Genomic DNA, 25,606 nt, shown 5'->3' with positions numbered 1-25,606 from the left:
CATTTTAGTTAGCAATAATTAGCCTGTGCCTATGTTATCTCCTTATTTACATATACCTATGCTCTATACCTATCTATGTCTCTGCAAGATTCGGAATGATTGAGATTTCTCTTGGCACAGCTACCAGTCTTACAACTTTCAGACAGGTTGCTCACGTCACATCTACGTCGTCAAGCTCAGTTTGAGGCTGCGCAGCAACGTTCAGCCATCACTGGAAAAGTGCTTCTAATTGACTTCACTGGTCTCCGTGGAAGTCTACGGCGTCGCTTTGTCCATTCTTTTACTGTCTGAGTTTTTCTGACGTCTCTTTTATAGTGGTGGTCTATGGGGAAAATGCTTTTTGGGCAGCAGGGGATTTTCTTTGTTGCAGGCTAAGTGACGGCACCATTTCCAGCTCTCCATGGCTCCATTCTCTTCAACCATTATTCATTTTATTATTTACAGATGTGATTTTCATAGTATGAAATACATGCCAAGGTGTCTTCCATGAAAAAGGCACTCACTCATGCAGCCTAGCTGTAACGTTACCCAGTTAGCTCCTGTTAGCAATGCCAATCAAAAAAGGACACACTGCACTCTTACTTTTTAATAAATTAACTTACAAGTCACCTTTGATATTTTGTAAATAAAGGTTGTATCACACTTTGACACACAAACACTGACCTTTAAAGGACAAATCCGGCGCAAAATGAACCTAGGGTTTAATAACACGTGTAGCCTACCGAGTCAACCGTTCTCTGGAATCATGCTAATCAAATGTGACCAGTGTTAGCGCAAACCGCTAATTAGCTTATAACGCTAGTCATCGGGGCACGGCTAAAGTAAAAAGAAATCACTATTTCTATACCACTAACAAGGCTCAAAATAGCACCACACTTCCACGGTAGCATAATGAGGGTCCCTACATGTACAGTTTATTAAAAAGATAGTTTATAAAGACAGTACTGTTCACGTATACAGGCAGGCGCCTTCTTGGGAAAACAGTCACGATCAGTTGAACGTAGAACGCCGTGCTTGAGCTATGTTACTGGTTACTGGTTACACGGCGGTCTTCGTTCGAACGGTCGACTCGGTACATGTGTTATTAACCCCTAGGTTCATTTTGCGCCGGATTTGTCCTTTAAGTGACACTGATGCCTTTATGAAAGCTCAGTGGAAAACTTAGACAGAATATTTAATAACCATGCGGAAAAAAAGAAGATAGTTGTAAAGTTAATACTGTTACAAAATGTATATATATTGTCTGTAACACTAGTCTATGCTCAGTTAGCCTAAGCAAAGTGTTATCTGTTAGCTAACTAGCAAGTAGGCTAATTCGGTTAGTACATATGTTCTCTTTTCAGACAACAGACAAACTGCTTCATACTGGCTGCACCTCAAGTATTCGTGTTTTGAAAGTGAAAGAACAACACTTACTTGCAGTCAGAGTGTGTTGGTCTGTAGTAGAAAGCAGGAACCTTCTGCTCATATTTGGCCTTGGCTGCGTTGTTTCCTGTAGCCGCCATCAACTGAAAGGGAGACATACAACACAACTGGGTCATCTTAATACTGTTCACAGTTAAATATTCACTATTTCTATCTAATATAATATGCAGTAGTTTCCACAATGCTGCATTTAACATGGTTAGGGTGAATGAGAAGCCAGATATATTTTATCTAACACCACATTTAACCAGTTGTTAACCAGCCAGTTGTTGACTAGTCTTTATCCAAGACGTTTCACTTCCGGGATTGCTGTGTTGCCGCTGGAAATTCTGCCGGATTTCACTCGTTTCGGCCGGATGTCCGTTACCTTCCGCTTTCTTTGTGTTGGAATTACTATGGTTAACTGCTCCTCAGATCTCTGCAGGGTAAATCCAGACAGTTAGCTAGACTATCTGTCCAATCTGAGTTTTCTGTTGCACGACTAAAACAACTTTTGAACGTACACGTGTTCCACCAAAACAAGTTCCTTTCCACAGCACCGGGCCTGCTGCAGGTGCTTAGTGCTGCCCATGACGATTGCCAATAAACCAGAGCACGGTTTTCTCCCATCCCGGAATGCTGTGTGGACTAGCCAGATCCTCCTCCACAGCACTGTGGAGGAGGATCTGGCAAAGCAACTTGTTAACCAGCCAAATAAATGTATTTTATTCTGAAAACCCATCTATCATACCAGCCATAGAGATTCTGAGTGGATCTACACTGCAGAGCTATAATTAGGGTTGGGCATCGTTTTGATTTTAACAATTGTGGTGGAGTTGAAATGGGTCACATGCATATTTCACAGATAAAAGGGAACATTTTATTTTTATTCAATGGTAATTTACAGTTTTACATTTTCAATGTAAAATAAAGCCACACTTGACGGCTCCGCATACTGTGCTCCATGGCTGCAACACAACAAGCGCCTGGAAGTACAGTAGCCACCACGGAAACCAAAACCTGTGTGTGTTAAATTTGGAACCGATTATCAGATTCCAAATGATTCCAATAAAGAAACGATTCCATTGGAATTGTAATTTTTGAAACAATTCCAAGTTGGAACCGGTTCTCGATGCCCAATCCTAGCTATAATAGTAATATTAATAGCCTATATGTTTCCAATCTTAGAGAAAGACACTGAATATGTCATCTTGTCACTTGGATTTCAAAATGAAATCTGATAAAATAAAATAAAAAAAACACCAACGCCTTTTAAGGATGCTATGAAATAGAATTTATAAAATAAAATGCCATTAGGAAACACATGCTGGCTACTGCAGATTCACATAACAGCAGCCATGACATTTCAGGGAAATCTACATATAGGAATAATAAAATATCATTAAACTTTAAATGAGACAATAACAAATGTTAAGTATGACAGAACTTCTTCGGCTATTGGATAAATTGTGGAATTGGCTACACTGCATTGGGACTACACTGCCTTCTTCCCTCTTTTCCTCTATTGTGTATTTCATCCAAGGATAATCCCTGAGCTCAAATTCAGCTTGCTGAATCCCTCAACACGCGTTGCTTATCCTCTGAAGGGCTCTGGGAAGGGATGCAGCGTGCTTTATTGTGAAGGTCAAATAGCAGCAGAAAATTCAACGCGGGAAGAACGGGACGGTTGGGTTTAGGAAAAGAACAACGGACGGTTGGGTTAAGGAAAAGAACGGACGGTTGAGTTTAGGAAAAGAACAACGGACGGTTGGGTTAAGGAAAAGAACGGACGGTTGAGTTTAGGAAAAGAAGAACGGGACGGTTGGGTTCAGGAAAACAATAACGGGATGGTTGGGTTTAGGAAAAGAAAAAAGTGACCGGTTGGGTGTAGGTAACGTGACACGCGGGACACGAACCCCGAAAAGATTGAGTAAAATGCTTATTTAACAAATGTTGATATCAAGATGGTTCCAAGGACTTGACAATAGCTTCAGTTGTCATCCTAGAGACATTTGACAAATATCTGTTACATATCGTGCCAATCTGGGCGACCTCTATCTCACCCAGTAAGAGGGTGAGAGTCCTTTGCAGCGGCCCGGGTTGGAGCCCGAATTGCAGCCCTTTGCAGCGTGTCATCCCCCATCTCTCTCCCACCCCACCTGTCTATCCACTGTCACTATCAAATAAAGGGAAAAGCCCCCAAAAATAATCTTTAAAAACAAAAAATATCCACCACAACAGCTCCAGAAGTCTCAACAATACAAGGCAGGCATCTCTAAATTACCTCTAAAGTCTCCCAATACTACAATTACAGAAGGGGAGTTTTAACAAAAAGCCCATCCTTTTTTTCCGACACTGTAATCAAATCCACTCATTCTATCATCCTGTACTCTTGCTTGTGTTTAGGTTTTTCCTCCAAAACACCCACCACACCGCAGAATTATTCTTACATTTTGCCTTATACAACCTCTATTTCCTCTTAAGTCGAATTCGGTTTACATACCGATTTTTGTCCTATCACATTTCCAACCTTCTGTTTTTTTTCTCATGACTCATGCCAGCATCATCTCCCTCAAAGTCCCTTTGTCACCCAGTGGTGGTGTTAAAGCGCTGACATGATTCATCCAAGGGACAACTTCATTCTTCTGTAGCAGAGCAAAGGCCAATTTTTATACTAGTCCTACAAACGACAAGCTTAAAATATGTATTTCTGTGTTTGTTTGTTTTTGCATAATCTTATTTCTTGCTGACATACAGTATTTCTGAATGGGGTATATTTGCGAGGCACACAACAGCTCAGCTTTTTCCTTATACACTGGAGGAAAGTGTAAACAGTCTGACTAATGGAATGGTACTTTATTGATCCCTGTGAGGAAATGTTCTTCCAAAGGGAGGTCCGAGGTCAGGGTCAGCTGAAGAGCAAGGTTCTTGAGCAGATAAGATTTAATTGTCGTGGACAGGCACTTGAGATGTGTTGAGGCGCTGGTATCAGCCGATCAAAGCATTTTTAGCTGATTGTTATGGGCTATATATTAAGCCAGGTAAAACTGTTCATTGTTTCAGTTGTAATCTATTGTTCTCCAGTTTCCTAAAACTCCATCTCTGATCTGCAGTGTAAAAAACTAAACAGCAGCCAATGGTTTAAGGGGGAGCGTGCCTATGTTCCCACAGCCCTATGGTCCCACAGCCCTATTTTCCCACATTTCTAAGAATTTTTTTTTTCACTGGAAATTAGGCCCTGTGTTCCCAAAGCCCTATGTTCCAACAGACCTATGTTCCCACATTTCTTTCTTTTTTTCAACTCGATTTATTTTAAACTTTCACACCAAATGACATACAACAGAAGCCATGGCGAACGAAACAGCATTTCTACGATTTTGTTTTTCCAAAATTAGGCCCTATGCAATGTAAATCAATACAATTTTTGGAACAAGAAGCATTCAAGTAAGGCCTTAGCTTGTCTCTCCTCTTTCATTAAATAAAATCAACAGTTCTAGTTAGACGTTGCCACATTTCCTTTTTCATAAATTTTTTATCAGATTTGATCCCCCTTTCTCCCAATTTGGTAGCCAGTTACACCCAACCTATTATCCAGTAGCAATGGACTACAGATGAAATGTAACCTAACCCTAACCCTAACATAGGGCCTAATTTTAAGAAAAATCTTAGAAATGTGGGAACATAAGGCTGTGGGACCATTGGGCCGTAGGAACATAGGGCTGACTCCGTTTAGGGAGATCTGCAGCGACAGCATGAGTAGAGCTTCTTCGGCTCAAAAAAAAAAAAAAATCCATCTATTTGCCTTTATTTCAGTGATATGTTTCCTCATCGTGCTCATCCTTTTCATATTGCTAAGAAATTGACAAGACTAGGTTGTTTCCATAGAAACAAAAAAAAGAAGGGTACAGTTTTAGACCCTGGAGTTACCATGGACCCCATACATACTATGTGTCTGTATTGTATTCATATTCACACCATTCACATATTAAATATGCATACATATGTTGAACATACTGGGATTTGCACACCATCAGTATGCATATTTTAAGAATTTGGCCACAGTTCATGTCATTATATTGGGCCTCGATCGTGCAAGAACCAAACAGATTCCTTCTTAAAGATACAGTTCCAACATTTTGGAAAATATGCTTATTTCTTGCTGAGAGTTAAATGAGAAGATCAATACCAGCAACTTTCTGGAGTCTCTACTGGTTGCCTAGCAACTGGCCTCACCCAAGAAACCATTTGGCAGAAAACCCCTCTACAAAAGAGGGGACGTTTGACTGAAACAAAATTGCATACTATACACTACATACTCAATATGTGTACTGTCATTTAACCCATTTTTCAGTGAACAAACAGTAAGCACTAAGCTGTAATTACCACGTCGGTTCCTGAGAGCCTCCTTGCTGGTTGGGGATGCATAACCACGGTAACCCGTGCCGACCTCAGCTCTATCGACATCACCAGATAATGCTAAAATTACTGTAAAACTAGTCAAATGGTCGCAGGTGACAAAATCTCAGATTTTAATGAATAGAAATGTAAATTCAAGGGTTTTTTGATGTTACAGCGCTGCCTTGGTCGCTGTCCGTTTGTCTGTTATGAACGATGTTGATACTGCCGCATTGAAATTGTGGGATATTCATGAGGGCGTAGAATCCAGTGTTAGCATATTGTAATATTTCACTGGAAATAGTATGAAATTCACATACTATTGGTTTCAAATTAAGGTTTCGGACATACTACAAATCTCATATACTGTTTTAGCTACTAAATATCATGTTAAGCCCTATTCACACAGGACTAGTAGTACCAGGGGACCTCATGCGATTCGGAAATCCCCCCCCACACGTTTTTGTTTTGTGCTGCGTATTTACACGGGAAAAGCTAAGTCTGTATTTTACACAAATGTACTGACATTATCCCCGGATATGATTTTAAGGCTCAGTCAAAACTTTCATTTATAATTGCCAACGGAGCCAATACACTCCCGAATCACAGAGATGCCGATCCGTTTGGCAAAATATTGTAAATTACAGGCATGGCAGATTCACACGGGATTAAGATCACAGAGGACCTCCATAATTATTACAATTTACTAGAGGTCCCCAGGTAATCCTAGTCCTGTGCGAATAGGGATATACTATGTATTTTGTATGGATTGAACAAGCAAGATATAATCGGTAAGTAGTGAGCTTTAAGGCCCTGACACACCAACCAGGCGGGCCGACCGATCAGTCGGGTCCCCGAGGTCCAAAAAATACCTCAGAACACACTGAGGCGACGCCGACTTGAGCGTATGCGTAATACGTCTCCATAACAGCAGGAGACGCTGCTCTGTATTGTTTCCATTAACAGTCTGATTATTTCCCAGAAAATGAAAACCAGCAGCTGATTGGACGAACGCGTCACGTGGGTCTTTTTTCTCCGGAAATTCACAGCCAGACTGTCATGATCTCATATTTTACTAAAATAGTTCACCGAAACGTGTTTCTGAAAACATTTTAAGCGAGAAATAGGCCGTGCAGTTTCTGAATCTGTCTTCATTTCAGATTGACAAAGGTCAGTTTAAAAGATTTTCGTCAGATTTTGAGCGGCTCATCTGCTCCCCATTTCCGGGCGAGTCCCGACTGCCCCGTCTCCAGACTGAACACGTCGGGTCGCCCCAAATGAAGGCCGACGGCTCCTCGGACGGCCGATGGCACGGGACACACCGAACAGACTCGAGTCACGACCTCGCCAAACGGTCCGATGGCCGATTATCGGGCTGGTGTGTCTCCTCTATTAGAGGTGCTGCTAGACAGATGTAGTTACCTTCAAATTAAGCTAGACTGGCTGTTTCCAATCTTTATGCTAAGCTAGTATAACCAGAAGCTGGATGTATAGCTTCATATGTACCAGATATGAGAGTGGTATCAATCTCCTCATCTAATTTTATGCAAGACAGCGAGTTAGGCGTATACCCTAAAACTAAACCTCAAAGTGGAACGCACGAGTGATTTAAGAAAAGGTACGCACTCATCAATTTACTTGTGTTTAAAATCTTCTCTTAGGTATAAAGGAGAATCCCTAGTGGTCCAGGTCTGTCGTACAAGCCATGTACAGTCTGTCTTTCTGCACATGGGGAAAAAAAAACCTTGTCAAACTTGATAATTATAGTGCCTTCAAGCTGGATGAATTTTGACAAAGAGAAGGGGGAAGTGCTGTTGTCTTTAGAATGTGTACATGTTTCCGATTGACATATTAAGTAAGGGTTGGTCTAAGTGTTGCGTTGCGAGTACGATGTACTGTTTGCCGTTATTGCCCTCACCTCCACATCACTGGCGTCCCACGTGTCCTGGACAGACTTGACCCGGCTGATGTGGGGGATGCTCCGGTGAAGGAGTGAGCAGGCCTGGCAAACAAACACACCCAAAGTCAGCGACGCCCAGTCCGGCTCTGCAGGGGAGAGAGAGAGAAAGAGAGAGAGAGAGACAGAAAGAGAGGGAAGGAGAGCCGGGGGAATGTAGAGAGAATAAGCATGGAGGTGAAAGGAGGGGAAGTGAGATTGGGCAGCAAGAGAGAAGGGAGGAAATGAAACCGGGCAAAGCGGCACAGAAGGAAGATAGAGAGAATGGTGGCGGGGTTGAAGAGAGATAAAGGAGGAGGGGTGAGAAAGTCTTGTCATAAAAGCTCTGCAACAAAGAGAACACCAGCTCAAGGTTAAGGCTATGAATACTGAATAGTGCTGGCGCTGTTACGGGGGTAATAGGTAAGTAAGTAAATGAAGCAAATATTACAAGGGACTCTGTTTGAGTGTATCCCTGCTCATAAAGGAGAGCAGGGCAGGCAAATATGATTTTGGGGAAATCCTATTTAGCGTACAGACAGGAAACAGACCGCCTGAGATCTGATAAGAACTCAGCCGAGGTAATTATGAGGTTAGGTATCACCAGACACACACATGTATGCACCATGCAAAAAGACACACTCACATTGGTATGCCCCATGCAATCTTATATTTTAAAGGACACAAGAAAAACAAAAAAGAACTAACATCTGACACGCACGCTCGCACGCATGCACACACACACACACACACAGCATCCTCTAAACCAGAGATCTTCAACAGGGGGTCCTCAGAGTCAATGCAGGGGGGCCTCCAAATTATTTTTTTTCAAAAATTAATCTAAAAATTAAAAAGCAAACATAAATCCCCACTGATAGGTTAACTGGCCTATATGTAAGGCAGCCTAAGATCCACAGATACAGTAAATCCTAAGGATTCAATGTGTCACATGTACATTATATTTAACAGTAAAAGATGACTTATAAAATCATGCCAACAATTATTAGGCTGTTTTAATATCTTAGTATTCTATGCAAAAAAAGGCATGTGTAAAGGTTTTAGGCCGCCCTACACGTTATTGTAGGCCCAGTTTAATAGGTAACCTAATTTTATACAATATATGTAGTAGGTGGTCCCTGCTCCGTCTCTCTTTCAGTTAAGGGGTCCTTGGCTTAAATAATGTTGAAGACCCCTGCTCTAAACAGACCATACGCTTATTAGGGCTGGGACGATATGCTTTTGTCCCGATTCGATTCTTTCGCGATACATACTGTAGGTGCCGATTCGATTTGTATTGCAATTTTCATTTATCGCGATTCTAGAAGTACTGCCATTCGATAGTATTGAGTATTGCGATTTTCTTTGCCTTCTTTAACAAAAACTAAAGTTGAATAATAACACTTCTAGAGACAATATATCATGAGACATTTCTAAAAACTAATGTTTTCTAAGAAGAATGCACATCACATGTCAGTCAGTCAGTCTGACATTTATTTCATTTGTAAAGGAGTACATAACATGTAGGTTCAGCATTTTCTGCCTTCAGTCTGTTTTGCTGGAAAAGCATATGATGTAGTCAGCGGTACCATGTAGACAGAAAATATTTAGGTGAATTATTGGTAAAAAAAATAAGTCTCAAAAAAATCAACAAAATCACGATACATACGATTTTCAATTCTCCCACCCCTAATCCCCATTACCAACATGAGCATGTGGCTAAACACACACTTTGACTACAGCTCCACAGCCTCATCAGCAGTCAGACAGAATGTGCCAAACAAAAAGAGCTTTTTTTTCTCTCTGCAGCGTGATGCAGCAGCATCTGTGGGTGTTCAGCAAAGGTACAACTGAGTCACACGCAGACTTTAATTCTGTCCATGCAAATTGTCAAAGTGAGAGACGCAGAGTGTCAAGAGACGGTGACAGAGAGAGAGAAAGCCAGAGTCTAGAGAGCACCGAGTGTCAGAAAATGAGGAAGAGAGAGAGGGAGATGACTGAGATGAAAATGCAGACGTTTTTTTCGCACACAAAGGCAGAAATAACTCTCTGATTGGTGGAAATTAAAGCTTAGTGGGTATATAAAAAGAAGCATTTTAAGAGCCCAAGTTAGCTAACTTTTAAAAGATAAACGACAGTTATATATAAAGAAAAAGAAAAGTGAAACCATTTCTCATTCCAGTATGAGGAACAGGGTTTACCCTAGACAAGTTGTTTAGCCCAGTGGCAAGTGTCGTTTTTTCGACGAGGGCCCAGCTGGGGCCAGTCACAGACTGATGGCAGCGTTAATGTGGAGCCCAATAGTTTCTGTGATAACAGAATCATGGATGGAATCGCGAAATTCTGAATTTAAAAAAAGCTATAAAATATTACATAGGGCCCTACATTAAGTCAGTGCTGAAGGATAACTGGAGATTTGTAGGGCTGCTTCCTCTTAGTCGATTAGTCGACTAATCGGTCGTTTTGGTCTTAGTCAACTTAGATTTCTTTAGTCGATTAGTCATGTTTTATGCTTTTTTCATGCCGAATGACTTATTTCCAAGAAACGTACGAGCACATCTCTGGTAAACACAAGAATTAAAGTGGTGCTTTTGCATCACTCTTTGCAGAGAAACTCAGATTTACAGATCTGTCGATTAAATCAACTAATCGATTAGTCGATACAATTGAATGAGTGTTAGTCGACTAAGAATTTCTTTAATCGAGCACAGCCCTAGAGATTTGAAAATCTGACTACGTCTAAGTTTCCAACCGAGCTGCCCCACTGTAACTGTAGTTTAAAAAACAAACTTAAAAATACATTAAAAAAGAATCCCCAGTTGCCCAGCTTGCAATACACTGGGGGAAACCCTGAGGAACTTGTGTTTGGATATGTTTTTATAACTGTGACCATAGGCGGACTGGCAATCTGGAAGTTCTGGCAAAAGCCAGAAGGGCAGATGCACTCTTGGGCCGATTTGGGCCGCTGGAAAAAAGAAAAAAATGCGGCAACACTGGCGTTTCACACTAGTTTGACATAAATATGCAAGACTGTATGGCTGCAGCCTGGAGCCTCCCGTCTGGTGCCGTCGGGCTTCTACTTTTAAAATAAAAGCTTGCGTTTGGTCCGCTATGTCTTCATACTTTGGTGTTTTGGGTGTTTAAGTATGTAATAATATGTTTTTAATTATGCAAGCATTTCCATTCTACGATGGTGGCATGGTAGTTTATTTGTAGGTTTTATGAATTGTGTGTATTATTTAATTATGAAAGCCTGTAAGTGGCCTCATGCTGCTGGTGCCATAATCTCACGTGAGCCTAGTTTTTGCAATTATAAAGCAAATAATGTCCCCATGTGAAATTGGGCCGGTAAGGGACGAAATTGCCAGGGCCCAGTCCGCCCCTGACTGAGACTGACATAAAAATGCTTTTAGAAAGTCGGTTCGATGTCACATTGCACTCACACAAATTGTGACAAGCCTTTTTCACCATTCTCTGACAGAAAAATGAATCTGTTCATCAAACAAATAATAAACACATTCATCAATCACATGCAACCTGATAAATAACTATATAAATGGGTTGTTCTTCTATTTAATAACATGGCACTAATGATGTCGGAAAGTATAAGGCTGCAACTAATTGAAAAGATGATTTCCACTATCAATGCATGTGTCCGTTATTTGTTGTTACTTTGGTGATTCCAATTTTTCATCTAGCGCCATCATCAGCTCAACATTTTAATTTGTCGGGCGCCTAGGTAGCTCACCTGGTAAAGTACGCCCCCATATACAGAGGCTCAGTCCTCGATAAATAATCATCCATAACGTGGATATAATGACTGAGTGGGTAAAGGCAAATAACAGCTAGAACAGTCTGGTAAGTTCAGAAAATTATATCACTTTACTGTAATCCAGCCTTTAAAAGCAGGAAAAGACAAACACTTGTGTCATATCACGATATTACGAGATCCAAAATTTAAGACAATATCTATTCGCATATATCGATCTCGATATAATATCGATATATTGCCCAGGCCTAGTTAACATGCATTGTGTATGCATGGTCACAAGCGACCGTGAGTGCCATGTCCGCAACGGGTAACACTCAAAAGTCACCACGTTCTCTCTCCATCTCGCTCTCTCTGCAGCTGCCATTTCTCACACAAGGAGGCCCTCAGCGTGGCGCACCGCAGCCACGTGAAGACACACACATGCATGTGCAGTGAGAGTGTGTAATTCTCAAGGGAATCATATGAGAGGGCAAATGAGAGAGAGAGAGCAAGAGAGAGAGTAATACAACTCTTGCATTTCTCTGTCCTCTTGAGGCTGGAGAAAGCATAGATGGAGATGCCACAAAGCCGGACTGGGGAGCAGCAGGCGAGAGGAAACGAGGAGGCGATGGCGGAAGAGAAGTAGGAAGCAAGGAGGAAAGGGAAGAGAGCAAGAGAGAGTCTGGGTTCTTTATATTGCAGAGAGATGATGTGAGCGCACAATATCCCCCGATGGTGTTGCTGGCCTTTTTAAGATGATCTTCTTTCGATTTATCTCTTTTAATCCATGACAAGCAGTCAATATATTTTTTTTTTTATGAATGCCAACTCATCTTTTAATTCTGGATTAAAAAAAAGTCTGGATTGCGATCAAGCGCAAAGCACTGGACCTGGTGCTTTGATGTAAACAAATCAAACCACTTTGTTTTGGTTTTTTTTCATTCGTTACATCTCCTTTTTTCCATATACACCTACACACAACCCAGCCATTCAGCAGTGAGGTCATCGCTGTCTGAGTCAGGCCTCACGGAGAAGCAGACAGCACTCATGGAGATTAATGTGGCCGCATGACTGACTAACCACACACACACTCACACACACACACACACACACACACACACACACACACACACACACACACACACACACACACACACACACTTGTTTCACTATCTTTGTGGGGACCCGTCGTTGACATAATGCATTCCCTAGCCCCTTACCCTAACCTTAACCATCACAACTAAATGCCTAACCTTAACCCTTACCCTTACCCTAACCATAACCTAATTCTAACCCTAATCCTAAAACCAAGTCTTAACCCTCAAACAGCCCTTTAACCTTGTGGGGTCCAGCATTTTGGGCCCCACAAGGCTGTGCAGACCCCACAAGTATACTGTATTCCCCAGTTTTTGGACCCCACGAATATAGTAAAACAAACACACAGTCACGCACACACACACACACACACACACACACACACACGTCTCCGAGCAATCGTTGTTTGGTGAAGAGACAACAGAGCTTTTGATTCGACCGCACAAAGTTGAAGAAAGAAGTGCCTGTGGCGTTACTGCAGGGCAGATGTGGGATTAATGAATGAGGGTGCATTTTTTTTTTTTTTTTTTTTTTTTTTTTTTTTACAATGGCAGCCCCTGTGCCTGGGAGCATTCGCAGGCACTTTTCTGCATCTGCAGCAGTTCATTTGTACGCCTGGACGTACACACACAGGTTGTGACCCTCTCATGTCTTGGCTGAACCCCTCGGGCACTATAGCACAGTTTTCTTTTTTTCTACAGCAATGGTTATAGTCTTACTTAAATTTTGTTTAACTTCAGCGTGACCTCGGCTTTTGAAAAACGTAGAAAATGCCCAATGCTTTAATAAGAAAATCATCTCTTCACTGATCATCACTCTTACAGTTTTTTCCAACTGCTTACACACGTTTTCAAAACTATGTCTCCTTTTTTCTAAACTCTACACACAATTCCCAAAACTGCACACACAAAATACAAAATGCCTCACATTGCCTTCAAAATGAAACAAAATACCATAAAGATATCTCAAAATGAAGCATTTGCATCAAATGACAAACACTTTTTTCATAATAGTACATTTTTGGATATACCATGTACACACTGGTGTTCTAAATCTAAAGCTCTTTTGTCTTTCATTGGCCTATATCTACATTTACAATGTTCTAGAGAGAAAGTCATCTGCTGAAAGTGGTTGAAAAGTGCACTGTAAAAAACAATGTAATGTTACAATGAAACTGAAAATATTTATTGGGCAAAACATTGTTGGGGGGGGGGGTGGGATTGTATGCACTTTGTGCAAACCAAAGTCTGATTGATTTGTAATGCTGAAATAGTCATTAGATAGTTGCATGCAGTATGGACGCCACTGTAAAGCTACTCAATCCGTGGTTGATCACATGATGAATAAGTGTGGCCCTGATCTCATCAGAGATGGCTCTCCTTCTTCCTCTTCTTGCCTCCTCCTCCTCCTCCACCTCCTCCTTGTTGTCATCCCCTGTCTGTCCCTCCTCCTCCCCTTGCTCTCTGTCTATTGTTGGCATCCATTGTTCAAAACAGGTAATCTGTCCTTTGACCTCTGTATAGGCCTATACTAAAGCAGTGATTGCTTAGTGTTCAGTTATGACATAATGTGTTTGCAAATGTGAGGAGTGTGTGTGTGCCCTGGTAAATAAGTGTAGCATTTTGATTGGTTGCGTTTAGAAAAGGAAAGCAAGTCACTTCCTGTTAGATTTTTGTGTCTTAGGTAGAGAACTGTGTGTAATGTTTTGAAAAAAAGTGTTTTATGCAATTGAAAACTGAGTGAAAAGCTGAGAAATAGTTTATGGTTTTGGAGATTTGCTGTGTAATTTTGCACTTTGAGTGAGAGGTTTCACAAATCGTGTGACATGAAAAGATTTTGTGTGTAAGCAGTTGAAAAAAACTATAACGCACCAACACACCTACATCACACAATTGTCAAAACAGTTCATTTCACGCTAAAAGTCACACGTTGTAAACTAAACTCCAACACTAAATTTCAAAATACAATAATACACTAACACAACACAATAGGTCTACCAACACAATGCATACATGTCTCAAAATCAAATAATTCTTCCAAGAACACTAACACGTGTTCTCTTCCAACAGGAACATTTAGTCAATCATAACTAGGGCTGTCAATCGATTAAAAAAAATAATCTAATTAATTACAGACTCTGTGATTAATTAATCGAAATTAATCGCATACATAATTAACGGTGCCTGAACCGATACTTTTTAAGAAAGTAAAAAAAGAAAAGAAAACAAAGGGTACTAAACAACCGTTGGTGACATTAAAGAACGGCTTGTTTATTGCTAAGGCCATATGGTCAAAATTAAATGATTTAATAATAATGTATAACAATAACAATAACTTATTTCACTAGTAAATTTCTGTTGAACGACAAAAACAACCACCAAGGACATTTACAATAACGCACCGTCTGTCTTGTTTTTCCGACGGCAGCTCGGCAGCTGCAGATTGTTACATCCCGCTGTTGAGTCCCAGTCCTCTACAGTAAAACACAGTCAAACTTTATACCGTTCAGCGTTAGCTGTCAGCATTTTAACCGTGTTTAATCCAGCTACTAGCTAGCAGTAAGCTAACGTTAGCTGCTGTCGAGTATAGTGTTAACTAGCTAGCGATAGGCTAACGTTAGCTGCTGTCGAGTATAGTGTTAACTAGCTAGCGGTAGGCTAACGTTAGCTGCTGTGGAGTATAGTGTTAACTAGCGTCACATGCAGCGGTGTTTGCGTTGCCTGTATCGTCTTCAGAGCATCAGAGAGAAGTGCAGACATATCAGTGGCACCAGATTTCGGTAGCCAGGGTTGGCAGGAAGATGATTTTTACAAGTAAATGTTCCAATTAATGATCCAGGCAGCACATTCTCATCTCCCTCCTTCATTTTACAGTCGAATGGTGGCAAGAACGGCTCCGGGTCAAACGTCAATATGGAATGGATTAATCTGCGTTATTTATTTTTTTAACGCGTTATTTTTTCTCAGATTAATTAATCGAAATTAACGCGTTATTTTGACAGCCCTAATCATAACACAATGCCATAGAAAACACTAACATCACATGGAATTACAGAAACTACTTTATTTTATATGTATCAGGTCTGTCCTTATACAATAGACAATAGTTTATCGTATGGATCATAGATTGTGTTTTGCACTGCAGTTCCTCTTGAAGCATCTCTCGATTTTTGTTTTGTTGGGTTTGGTAAATGCACGCACTTTGTTTCTTTTGCTGCAGAAATTCAATACAGAAAATTGAATGACCCATCTCAGAGTAGCTTTATAGAATGTATGGTTTGACATGAAAAAAAGAAGACAGAGACAGAATTGTCCCGGTAGTCGTCTTCCTCTCCCTCATGCAGGCATTTTTCTTACTTTCTTTGATTTCATCTATATTGTTCCTTTTCCACACAAGATCGGCCCAAATAATTTATACAAGCATTTTTAATAATGTATACTCTTTATTGATCCCCAATGGTGAAATTACAATTTATACTCTGTTGTTATTACACACAGGCCTGAAATACACACACACACACACACACACACACACACACACACACACACACATGCTCAGGTCCTTTACATGCACTAATGGAGAGATGTCAGAATGAGTGGGCTGCGACTGCTGAGCGGTTGGAGGTAGGGCTGCACAATTAATCACAGTTTTATCGAAATCTTAATATGGACTAGTGCAATATCCAAATCGCAGGGGGGGGGCGCGCAATATTTGTCAAAGGCAAAATATGTGTCTAACCATTCTGAATGAAGTATTGTGGGGCTGCAGAGACGTCCTGGGCCTACAAATCCTACCCTACAGACCAAAGGAAAACATCTTTGTTTGGTACAGATTCTTGCCAAAAATCACACTACATGACAATAGTAAATTTTTATTTGTGTTTCAATGAAAATGAGAATGATGACCCAAAAAAAATGATCATTCCCTCTAATATCGTGAATCATATCGCAATATCAGTCAAAATAATCGCGATTTGACATTTTCCTCATACTGTGCAGCCCTAGTTGGAGAGGTCCGGTGCCTTGCTCAAGGTGCTGACATCTCTCCAGCTACCAATCCACATTCCATACTTCGGTCCGTATGGGGACTTGAACCAACGACCCTCTGGTTCCCGACCCAACACAGACTGAGCTAATGCCCCCAAGCCCATCCTCTTTTACAGTATATACTACCATACGGTCATGCAATTGAAAGAACCTCAACGCTTGAGTGTCTTTCCTAGATGGGAATCAGCTGTGATTGATCTATTTGCATAACTTCAATCAGCTGTTTCTCAGTAGCAATGGAATGAAATGCAGGGGATATATTTGTGTTTCAATCCAGGAAATGAATAGCTGTTCACTTTAACTTTAGCCTATAAGTTAGGTTTAGAACATGATGTTATCTGTTCTGATATACAGTGTGAAAGCATTTCTAAATGTGGCAGTAAAAATCCATTGTTTTGGACTTGGTTGAGCTTGTGTGTAAAAAAACATTCTAGCATTTTAAATGTGTGTTAACTGTATGCATTTTGTGTCAAAGCAACAAGAAATGTGTTAACTGTATAGCCTACACACATAAAGTGTTGTGCTAACTGTGCTAAGAGTTTAGGAAAGTTGTTAAAAGTATTGAGAAAATTGTCATTAGCAATCGTAAAAACACTGTAATACTGTTCCCCCACAGGGTTTGTAAGGCAGAGACACACTCCCTTTTTTTTGATACGTTGCGTATATTTAAATACTAAATCATCTGAATGCTATCATACAATCTCAAAGAATGTCAGATGCTTAAATGGAGCATTGCATTAGTTCAGGCAGAGCAATGAAGTGATGCTTGCATTAGCTGATTGGCATCAGCTACTTCATTCATGCTTTACCCTCAGTAGCTCATTCATCTCAGCTCCTTGGCAAACAGTGAACTGAAAACTTCCAATCATATTTATAGAGGTGTACAGCAGTCATTATAACCTACTACTCACTGACCACTCTCATTTGTACATTTCAACTACCGCAGCTCCCTCCACTACCTCAACCTCCTCCTTATGTGCGAAGCTTTTGGTACTGGAGACTTTACTTAGATTTACTGTTCATGTATGCATGTATATATTATTAGGGGGGTATTAGTCTCCCAGATGGACCCTTGTTGCTGCTCGAAATCTTTGAGAGCTCTCTCAAATTGAAGAGCTTTTTCCACCAAATCTAAAAGTAACCATGTGCTATTAAATGTCAATTGCTTGACATAAGTGTCTCTGAATTTGCCAAAAACAACAGTTTAAAGGTCACTGGATGGAATCTTGGAACTGTTGATAAAGTGTGGGTGGACCTCAACCTCCTTGACCAAAGTGCAGCATTTAATAACATATTCCCCTTTTTTCTTATTAAAAACGGTGTTACTCGTAAGCTAGCAATAGTAACAGCTCATCCGTACACTTAAGTATTTATCCCTCGAGAGCTTGTACTGGACACGATACTGTCTTGTTTTTACAGTGTGCTCAACTTTGGTAACCTAATTTAATAGCTAAAGCATCAATTTCGCCTATTATGCAGATGGTACTCTGTTTAACGCTACTGTCAGTCCAGCGGATCAGTCCAAGCTATATAACTTAGATGCCTCTTAGCTGTCAAAAGCTGGATGACACATTGTCTCCTAAATGTAGGCCTAGATACACCAGAAATGCTTTTCTTTAGAAACAAAGGTCACTCCATTTTGAAATGTATGTGAACTTTAAATGGTTCCCCATTTAATAAAACCCTGGGACCAACATTTGGAGCAGATCTAACTTTCAATTACATTATAATATCACTACATTTCCCTATTTTCACCACTGTAGGTAAGGATTAGAGTGTTTATTATCATGGTGGATACTGCTACTGAAGTACATGCTTTTGTAACTTATTGACCAGTCTGTTGTAATGGCATTTTCTCTGACTTTAATACTCTTTTTAAAAGGTTCCAGCACGGATACTAACCAGTTGCTAGGCTTAGCCATATACCTCCAGTATTAGCCTCCCTGCAGTGCCTTCCTATCCATGTTAGGGAGGATTTTAAATTGCCCCTTATATTGTATTGAGGACTTGCTCCACTATACTTATCAGAACCCTAAATTACTCCAGTGGAGTTGCCTGGTGGATGACGCTAAAATACTGTAATTTTACTGTGTAGCTACTAGATGTGAATACATATGTGCAAGGGTGTAAGTACAAAGCAAGACGTTGCTGAAAGAGATTGCCAGTATGTCAAGCAGGAAAATCTTCCTCCACCGTATCATAAAAAGTGCACCTGAGTTCCCCACTGGGAGTTTCCACTTTAGTGCCAATTTGAAGACAACTTCCTGGTGGTGAACTTGAAAATCTTTTACTTTATAAGTTGACTAGGGCCTCGCCAATGTACCATGAGTTTTGTGTCTCTGAGGCTAGGGGCAAAAACTTGACATGATGCTTTAGACGATTGGTGCATTTGCTTCCACGTAAAATCCGTTGCTTCAGTATAGGGTTAGAGTTAGCAGTAAGCTTTTGGGGAAATAAAGCATGTGGGAAAACAACCAGTCACACCATAAATGGGATAACGTAATCATACCTTTGCCTTACACTACAGAGAGATGAGAGTGCGACCCAAAGATGTTGCCTTGGGTTAGTAACGTACATATTTAGCTACATAATGCATGTGAGGGATCATGGGGATAGGAATTAAGTGGATAATAATGGTACAAAATGCTAGCTTTGAGCAGGAGGTGTATCCTTCAATTTAACGCATGGGGAGAACACAAAGGTTGAATACTGTAGGTGTGCTATGGCTGTAACAACCTAAGCCTACAAATGTAAGTTGTCATTGAATTTCTGTATTAAACTGCAAATAAAACAAGACATCTATGGGAAGGCAGGATCCTGAGAATAAAAGCCTCAATTTGCATGCAACAAACACATTACCACTGCTTTAATTGGCTAGGGCTAATTTTTTATCAAGACACTGAGTTGCAATGGGAAAGGCGGAAAGGTTTTTGTTTTTTTCTCATTTTCCCTTAAAAACATTGAAAAACTGTCTGGAAAGCCATGAGCGGGCTGTCATAGGAGCCTAAACCCCCTCCCATCTCATCATAGTTCCTGCTGTTTTCGCTGTTCAACACAGAACTTCCTCACACCTCAGAAGACTGCTGAGGCTTCTCTCTGGAGGGAATTACTCATTTGTACGTCCTTAGCGAAGGGCAGAACTACAACGCTGCTGAGCTACAGAGAAACCCTGCCGTATAAGCTCCCAGCTCAGCCTATCAGCGGTCTCATCTGAGCACACCAGCAGAGAAAAGATAGGGGGGGGGAACGCAAAGGTAAGGAAGGGCAGGGTAAGAATGACTAAGCATTAAAAACGCACAAGCGGTGTTGCCACTTTGTGTGTTTTAAGACCAATTACAGCAGACTTTCTGACTGGTTAATGAATGCTGTATCTGTGATGGTCTAAACTGTGTAAGTCTGCACATTCCCATACAGTATATAGTGGGGTGTCATGTGATGTAATGCAGCAGCCATATTGGAGGTCCTCAGCTTTACATTGCTTTTATAGTTGGACACTTTTTTGCTGGTTTTGACTGGGAAAAATATATTATTAATATATGTGACTGCATTTGTGCCCAGGTAATGTCACTTTGTCAGCTATAGCAAATAATGTCAGCTAGCTAGTTTTAACACATCTGATTGCTATTTAGAGTTGAATGCGGGGTGGGAAAAAATAACAAGCTTCGGCTTCGTCCCGCTCCTTTTCGAACATATTAAACATATTGTTTGTACACCTTTATAGTTGTTTTTCCTTTTGGTGTGTTGCAATGCACTTATTGTGTCTTTATATTTTATTGTATTGTTATTTTTTGTTCGCAAGTGAAAGAAAGAAAGAAAGAAAAAGAAAGAAAGAAAGAAAGAAAGATTAGGGGTAACTGCAGTGAATCGTACACATAAACATTTAGCCAGTTAGATTTAATGATGTATGTTTTCCTCTCGGTTTCTGTTTGTTTAGCCAGGCTTTAGTTTTCCATTGTCTGTTTCTTGTTTTGCCTCACTAACGCTCATGTCATTCCCGACTCTACCACTCCCTCCTGCTCTGCATTACCTGCTGATTCCTTTCACCTGGCCTGCCCCACCCCGATACTCACCTGCTCCCCTACAGCTAAACAGCCCCTCAGTATATGGTTTACCGGTTCATTTCCTCAGTTCTTTGCCAGATTGTCTAGTGCGTTTAGCGCGCCAGTGCTCATTCTGATCCTGCTGATCCTGTCTGGCTGGCCCTACTGGATTTGCATGCTACGCTGACTGACTACCTGGTTTGAGCTCCGCTTATTAAATACTGAACCTAAACTGTTTTCTGTGTCGTGCTATTGGGTTCTTGCCTGCCATTTTGTGAAACCTGACAGTTTCAGCCCTCCATCCACACAAAAAAACAAAAACTGAACTGATAAAAGGTGGGGCACCATAGAGAGTGTTCTGACCAGCATCTCTCTGTAGCATGAGAGCACAAACACCTAATGCCTACCATACACTAAAAGACTTTAAACAGACTTTGAAAAAACTAAAGTCTGACACCATCTCACATCTAAAGACAACCATCTAACATTTAACGTTAAAGACTGTCACACATTGCAAGACTACAACTAGATTCGTTGTGAAAAAATGTAACCTAGCGAGCTTGCTACCGCTAGCGTTAGCTGGTAACTTAAGGGAAAGTTTGCAGATTTTCTGGTCTGCCGTACATGCAGATGAATGCCGGCAGTACCCGGAGGTCCTCGTTTATCCGCCAGTAAAACTCCCATTGGATGATATTCTTCAGAAGGGATGAAAATTGGCACCTCTTCCTCTTTACCGCTTATTGTGGCGCGGTGCCATAGCAACAATAAACAACATTGACTCTAGCCGTTTGCTGCTTCCTGTTTGGAGCTGAAGGGAGCGCACCCATTGGTTGTCGACAATGTTCACATGATTCAACTTTCCTACCAAGACATAAAACTTAAGTTTGATTTTGTCGGAATGTCAAGACGGGAAAAAGACTGACTCAGACTGAGTTTTATGACCACCTTACACCAAATGATTGAGATGACGGGAGCGCGACCCAACTAGACTCTCATGATTTCATTCCGATATTGGAAATTTGTCTACGACAGTGGTATCGGTTGAAAAATCGTTTGGTTGTAAGGTCGGCATAAGACAAGAAAGCCCTGAGGAGAGTGGTGAGGTCAGCAGAGAGGACTATTGGGGCCTCAATTGTTCTCCCTCCTGCCCTTAGGCATTGCAGCATGACAAGACTCAAAAACAGCTTTTACCTGGCTACTATCAGACTACTGAACTCAAACACCACTAAACTATGCTTTACTATGCAAATGTGCAATACTATTTATTCATTTACAAGTGCAACACATCACATAGTCGTACTGCTATAAATTATTTATTCTGTTTTTGATGTATATTCATAGAGCTCTGTTTATTATCCTGTTTTTAAAAGGAGCCATGCTCGTAATTTCGTTTATGCTTTACATTTCTGTGTTTTGCTGAGTGACAATAAAAGGAATCTTGGATCTTGTTTACAGTCCTAAACAATACAGTATGGAAATAGCAAGGATACAGAAAAAACATTTTGTCTATGAGAATTTTGTTTTCTCGTCTTCTACACCCTTAATTGTCTAACTGTACATTGTTTGACCCCTGATGGGGATTCCAACCCCCATTATGGGAGGGTATGGTTTTTACCATGTCACGTAATTTACTTATGGAAAAGACATTTTCAAACTTGAAATATTTATACATAATGCTGAAATCCCTTTTTGATTGACAAAGTGGGGGTGTACCTGATTTATATAATATATATATGTATATATATATTTATTAAATATACACATGCAATTTAGGTAATGTAATCCAATTACAAACAGAGGTAATTGTCATTAGGGGCGACTGTGGCTCAGGTGGTAGAGCAGTCGCCTGCCAATCGGAAGGTTGGTGATTCGATCCCTGGCCCTGCAGTCCCACGTCGATTTACATTTACTCAATTAAAGACGACTAGAAGAATTATATAAAATGTGACATTTAGAAATGACCAGTAAAGAAGTAATTCTGTAATTGAGAAGACATGGCAATGTCATAGACTTTACATTCTCCTAGGTAACCTTAGCCTTACACCTTCTCCTGTACAATACATGTTTGTCTGTTTACTTTGCTGTGTGGGAGATACTTTGTGGTGTTTTGAGCTGTAATGAAAATGTGATGTTTTTCTGAAAAGGCCACTAAGATAAGATCCTGTCCCCATCTGGGACGGAGCCGCCGAGCCGGCATCAATAATTCATATCTTGACCATTACGAGATATGAACTACGAGCTTGGGAATGTCTGATCTGCTAGCAGAGGGATGTAGAAAGATAAATTTGGTTGATGGATGGCTATCCTAACACTTTTTCATCTGTGCAGCCTGCTCTAGTGAAATGTCAGGAAATGAGCCCAGCATTTTCAATGCAAAAACGGAGAGAAAGCAGCTGTTTGATTCGTACTGTTGACCACAAAGCAGCTTCACCAGCAGTTGTGTTTACGTGCCTTGCTAAATGGAATCTCAGCCCTTGTGGGAAAAGAAAGCATATATGAGTCACTTCATCAGCTGAGATTTTCCAAGTCGTGATCCATCAGTCACTGTAATTACCAGCTTCTCTGACTATTTGGCAACTGCTGCTCAACACAGAACGTCTGTCCCACCTTCGCTTCACCAAGGCTAAATTTGATTATGTAATGATTGCAAAGGTGAAAGCGGCATGCATGCCTGCCAGGCAAAACTGATGAACAACCTCAGCAGGGGAACAATCTGAGCCAATGTTTCCTCTAGGCACTGTGGATCGTTGCAGAACAGTTAAAGTCAAATAAGGCCATATGTTTTCAGAGATTGTGCCAATTATCCCGAAACAAGGCTGCAGCCATGCATGTCTGCAGCCGTCTCTGTGAGGCTGTACTAAATGCTAATGCTAGATCAACAACACGCTCACAATGACAATGCTAACAGGCTGATGTTAATATATAAAGTATTTATATAAAGTTTATATAACTTCACTCTCTTCACTTACTGCCTTGGTCAGGAACGCTTTTGGCGCCATTTTTCAACATGCAGGGTAGGGTTAGGTTTATATGCAGAAAAACTACTTGGCTAGGTTTAGGCAACACAACTATGTGATTAGGTTTAGGAAAAGATCATGGTTTGGGTTAAAATAAGTATGTTTGTTACATAAGTTACATATGTGACGTTAATAGGATTGGGGATCGCGAACTGGTTCCAACTTGGAATTGTTACAAAAATTACGATTCCAATGGAATTTTTTTTTTTTTTATTGGAATCGTTTGGAAAATTTGGTTCCAAATTTAACATGCACAAGTTTTTGTTTCCATAGCGGCCACCGTACTTCCAGGCACAAAAAGCCCGGTAAAACTGTTAACCACCAATGTATGAAAATAAAATGAATCACAATTGTTAAAATCAAAACGATGCCCAACCCTAGGCGTTAGTTAAGTATGTTACGTAATGAACTTACGTTAAAAGTTTAAATATGTCAACGGTGACTTTTGGTCTCACAGCACATGAACAGCGGTCTCCTGAGTTTGTAAAAGTCCTGAGTTTGTTTGACCCATCCATCGACCCCGACCTCCTCCCTATGCAAACTTTCCCGCTGTTCAACCCTGCTGACTTTTTTTTCACTTTTTATACTACGTCATCTTAGCTTAGCGGTTAAAGCTTGGTGCGTCTCATATGGACGCTAAAGGGTTCCTTGTGTGTCAGTATCAGACGCTGAGATCCACTGAACAAGTTGGTCTTAGCATGCTAACATTTGTTATTTAGCAATTAAACATGAAGTACAACTGAGGCTGATGAGTGTCATCAGTTTTGCAGCTATTTGGTCATAAACCAAAGTACTGGGGTAATCATTGACCTGATGATGGCACTACAGGAAAAATTAAGGGATCACCTTACAAGTTATTAGAATACATCCTCCGGGGAACCATGAATGTCTTTAAGAAATGTCATGGCAATCTTATCCAATAGTTGTAGAGATATTTTAGACCAAGTGTGAGTAAACTGGCTAAAGGCTGAACTGTGTTATGGATGTTGGGGCTATTAAGAAGCAAAAGGCCACATAGGAATTTTAAATACTTTAAAGCTGCTTGCCATATACCAACCATGGAGAGAACCATTTCTCTGCCTATTTCTCAACAAGATAACACCTTCTGGTCAAAATGAAATCCCTCTTCGAGTGTCCAAAGCTCAGAACAAAGCTATCTAATTTTGCGAGAGCGCCTATGGCTCCAAAAGCTGCTCCCAAACAGCCAGTCCTCAGAGGAGCTGTAACCAGGGCCAAGGAACAGGCATCCTGGGCGGGCTCAGCTCCAAACACTGGGCGTACGGCCCGTACTGGAGCCTCGGTGGCCACTCACTGGTTTATTGCCATTTCAGTGAGAAGAAAGGAGGGGGTATAGAGAGATAAAGAAAGGGACGAAGCTGCTTAATAGAGAAGAACATAACCCTGTTAAAAAACTGAGCCCCATTTAAATGAAAAAAACAAACATGTCAAACAAAAACGCACACACCAATAATTACTGAGCAAGCTGTGTTGCTGACAGTGTAGAACATGATGACACCAGACCACAACACCAGCAAACAAACACACACACACACACACACACACACACACACACACACACACACACACACACACACACACACACACACACACACACACACACACACACACAAATGGCTGTGAAGGGGATAGTTGGCATGTCTGAGCACCCTCACAAACCTTGACAGCCACACATAGGAGTGCTGTATGCGTTTATGGTTCAGACTGAGTCCAGAGTCCAGTCTGTTAGGGCGTATTAAACCTGCAAAAATGGGAGCTTTTCAGGTGTGTCCTGCCAGGCCTTTGTCATCATATCTGGACCAAATTCTCTCAGACTTGTTGGGTTTTTGAAGCACCAATTTGGCACCCTCCCCCAGCCTAATCACAGCATCTTACGTGCATTAGTGCAACTGCAGCTGCATGCACAG

The 25,606-nt window shown here is 40.9% G+C and overlaps 1 protein-coding gene across 3 annotated transcripts in view; it reads right to left on the bottom strand.

Annotated features, from left to right (window-relative positions):
* The window catches only part of LOC116046883 (arf-GAP with dual PH domain-containing protein 1), a 45,005-nt gene that overhangs the window by 19,059 nt on the left and 340 nt on the right, over nt 1–25,606 (bottom strand). For 2 of the 3 annotated variants that reach the window (XM_031295353.2, XM_035997728.1), the window contains exons 2-3: nt 7,718–7,845; nt 1,417–1,508 (exon numbers count right to left, since the gene is read on the bottom strand). In XM_031295353.2, coding sequence (XP_031151213.1) covers nt 1,417–1,508; nt 7,718–7,845 — 220 coding nt within the window. The remainder of the gene's footprint in view (nt 1–1,416; nt 1,509–7,717; nt 7,846–25,606) is intronic. The other variant, XM_035997729.1, reaches the window with a different exon arrangement.

The sequence above is a fragment of the Sander lucioperca genome, chromosome 22 (assembly GCF_008315115.2).
Source record: "Sander lucioperca isolate FBNREF2018 chromosome 22, SLUC_FBN_1.2, whole genome shotgun sequence".
Classification (NCBI taxonomy): Eukaryota; Metazoa; Chordata; class Actinopteri; order Perciformes; family Percidae; genus Sander; species Sander lucioperca.
This window is presented reverse-complemented; position numbering and strand designations above follow the sequence as displayed.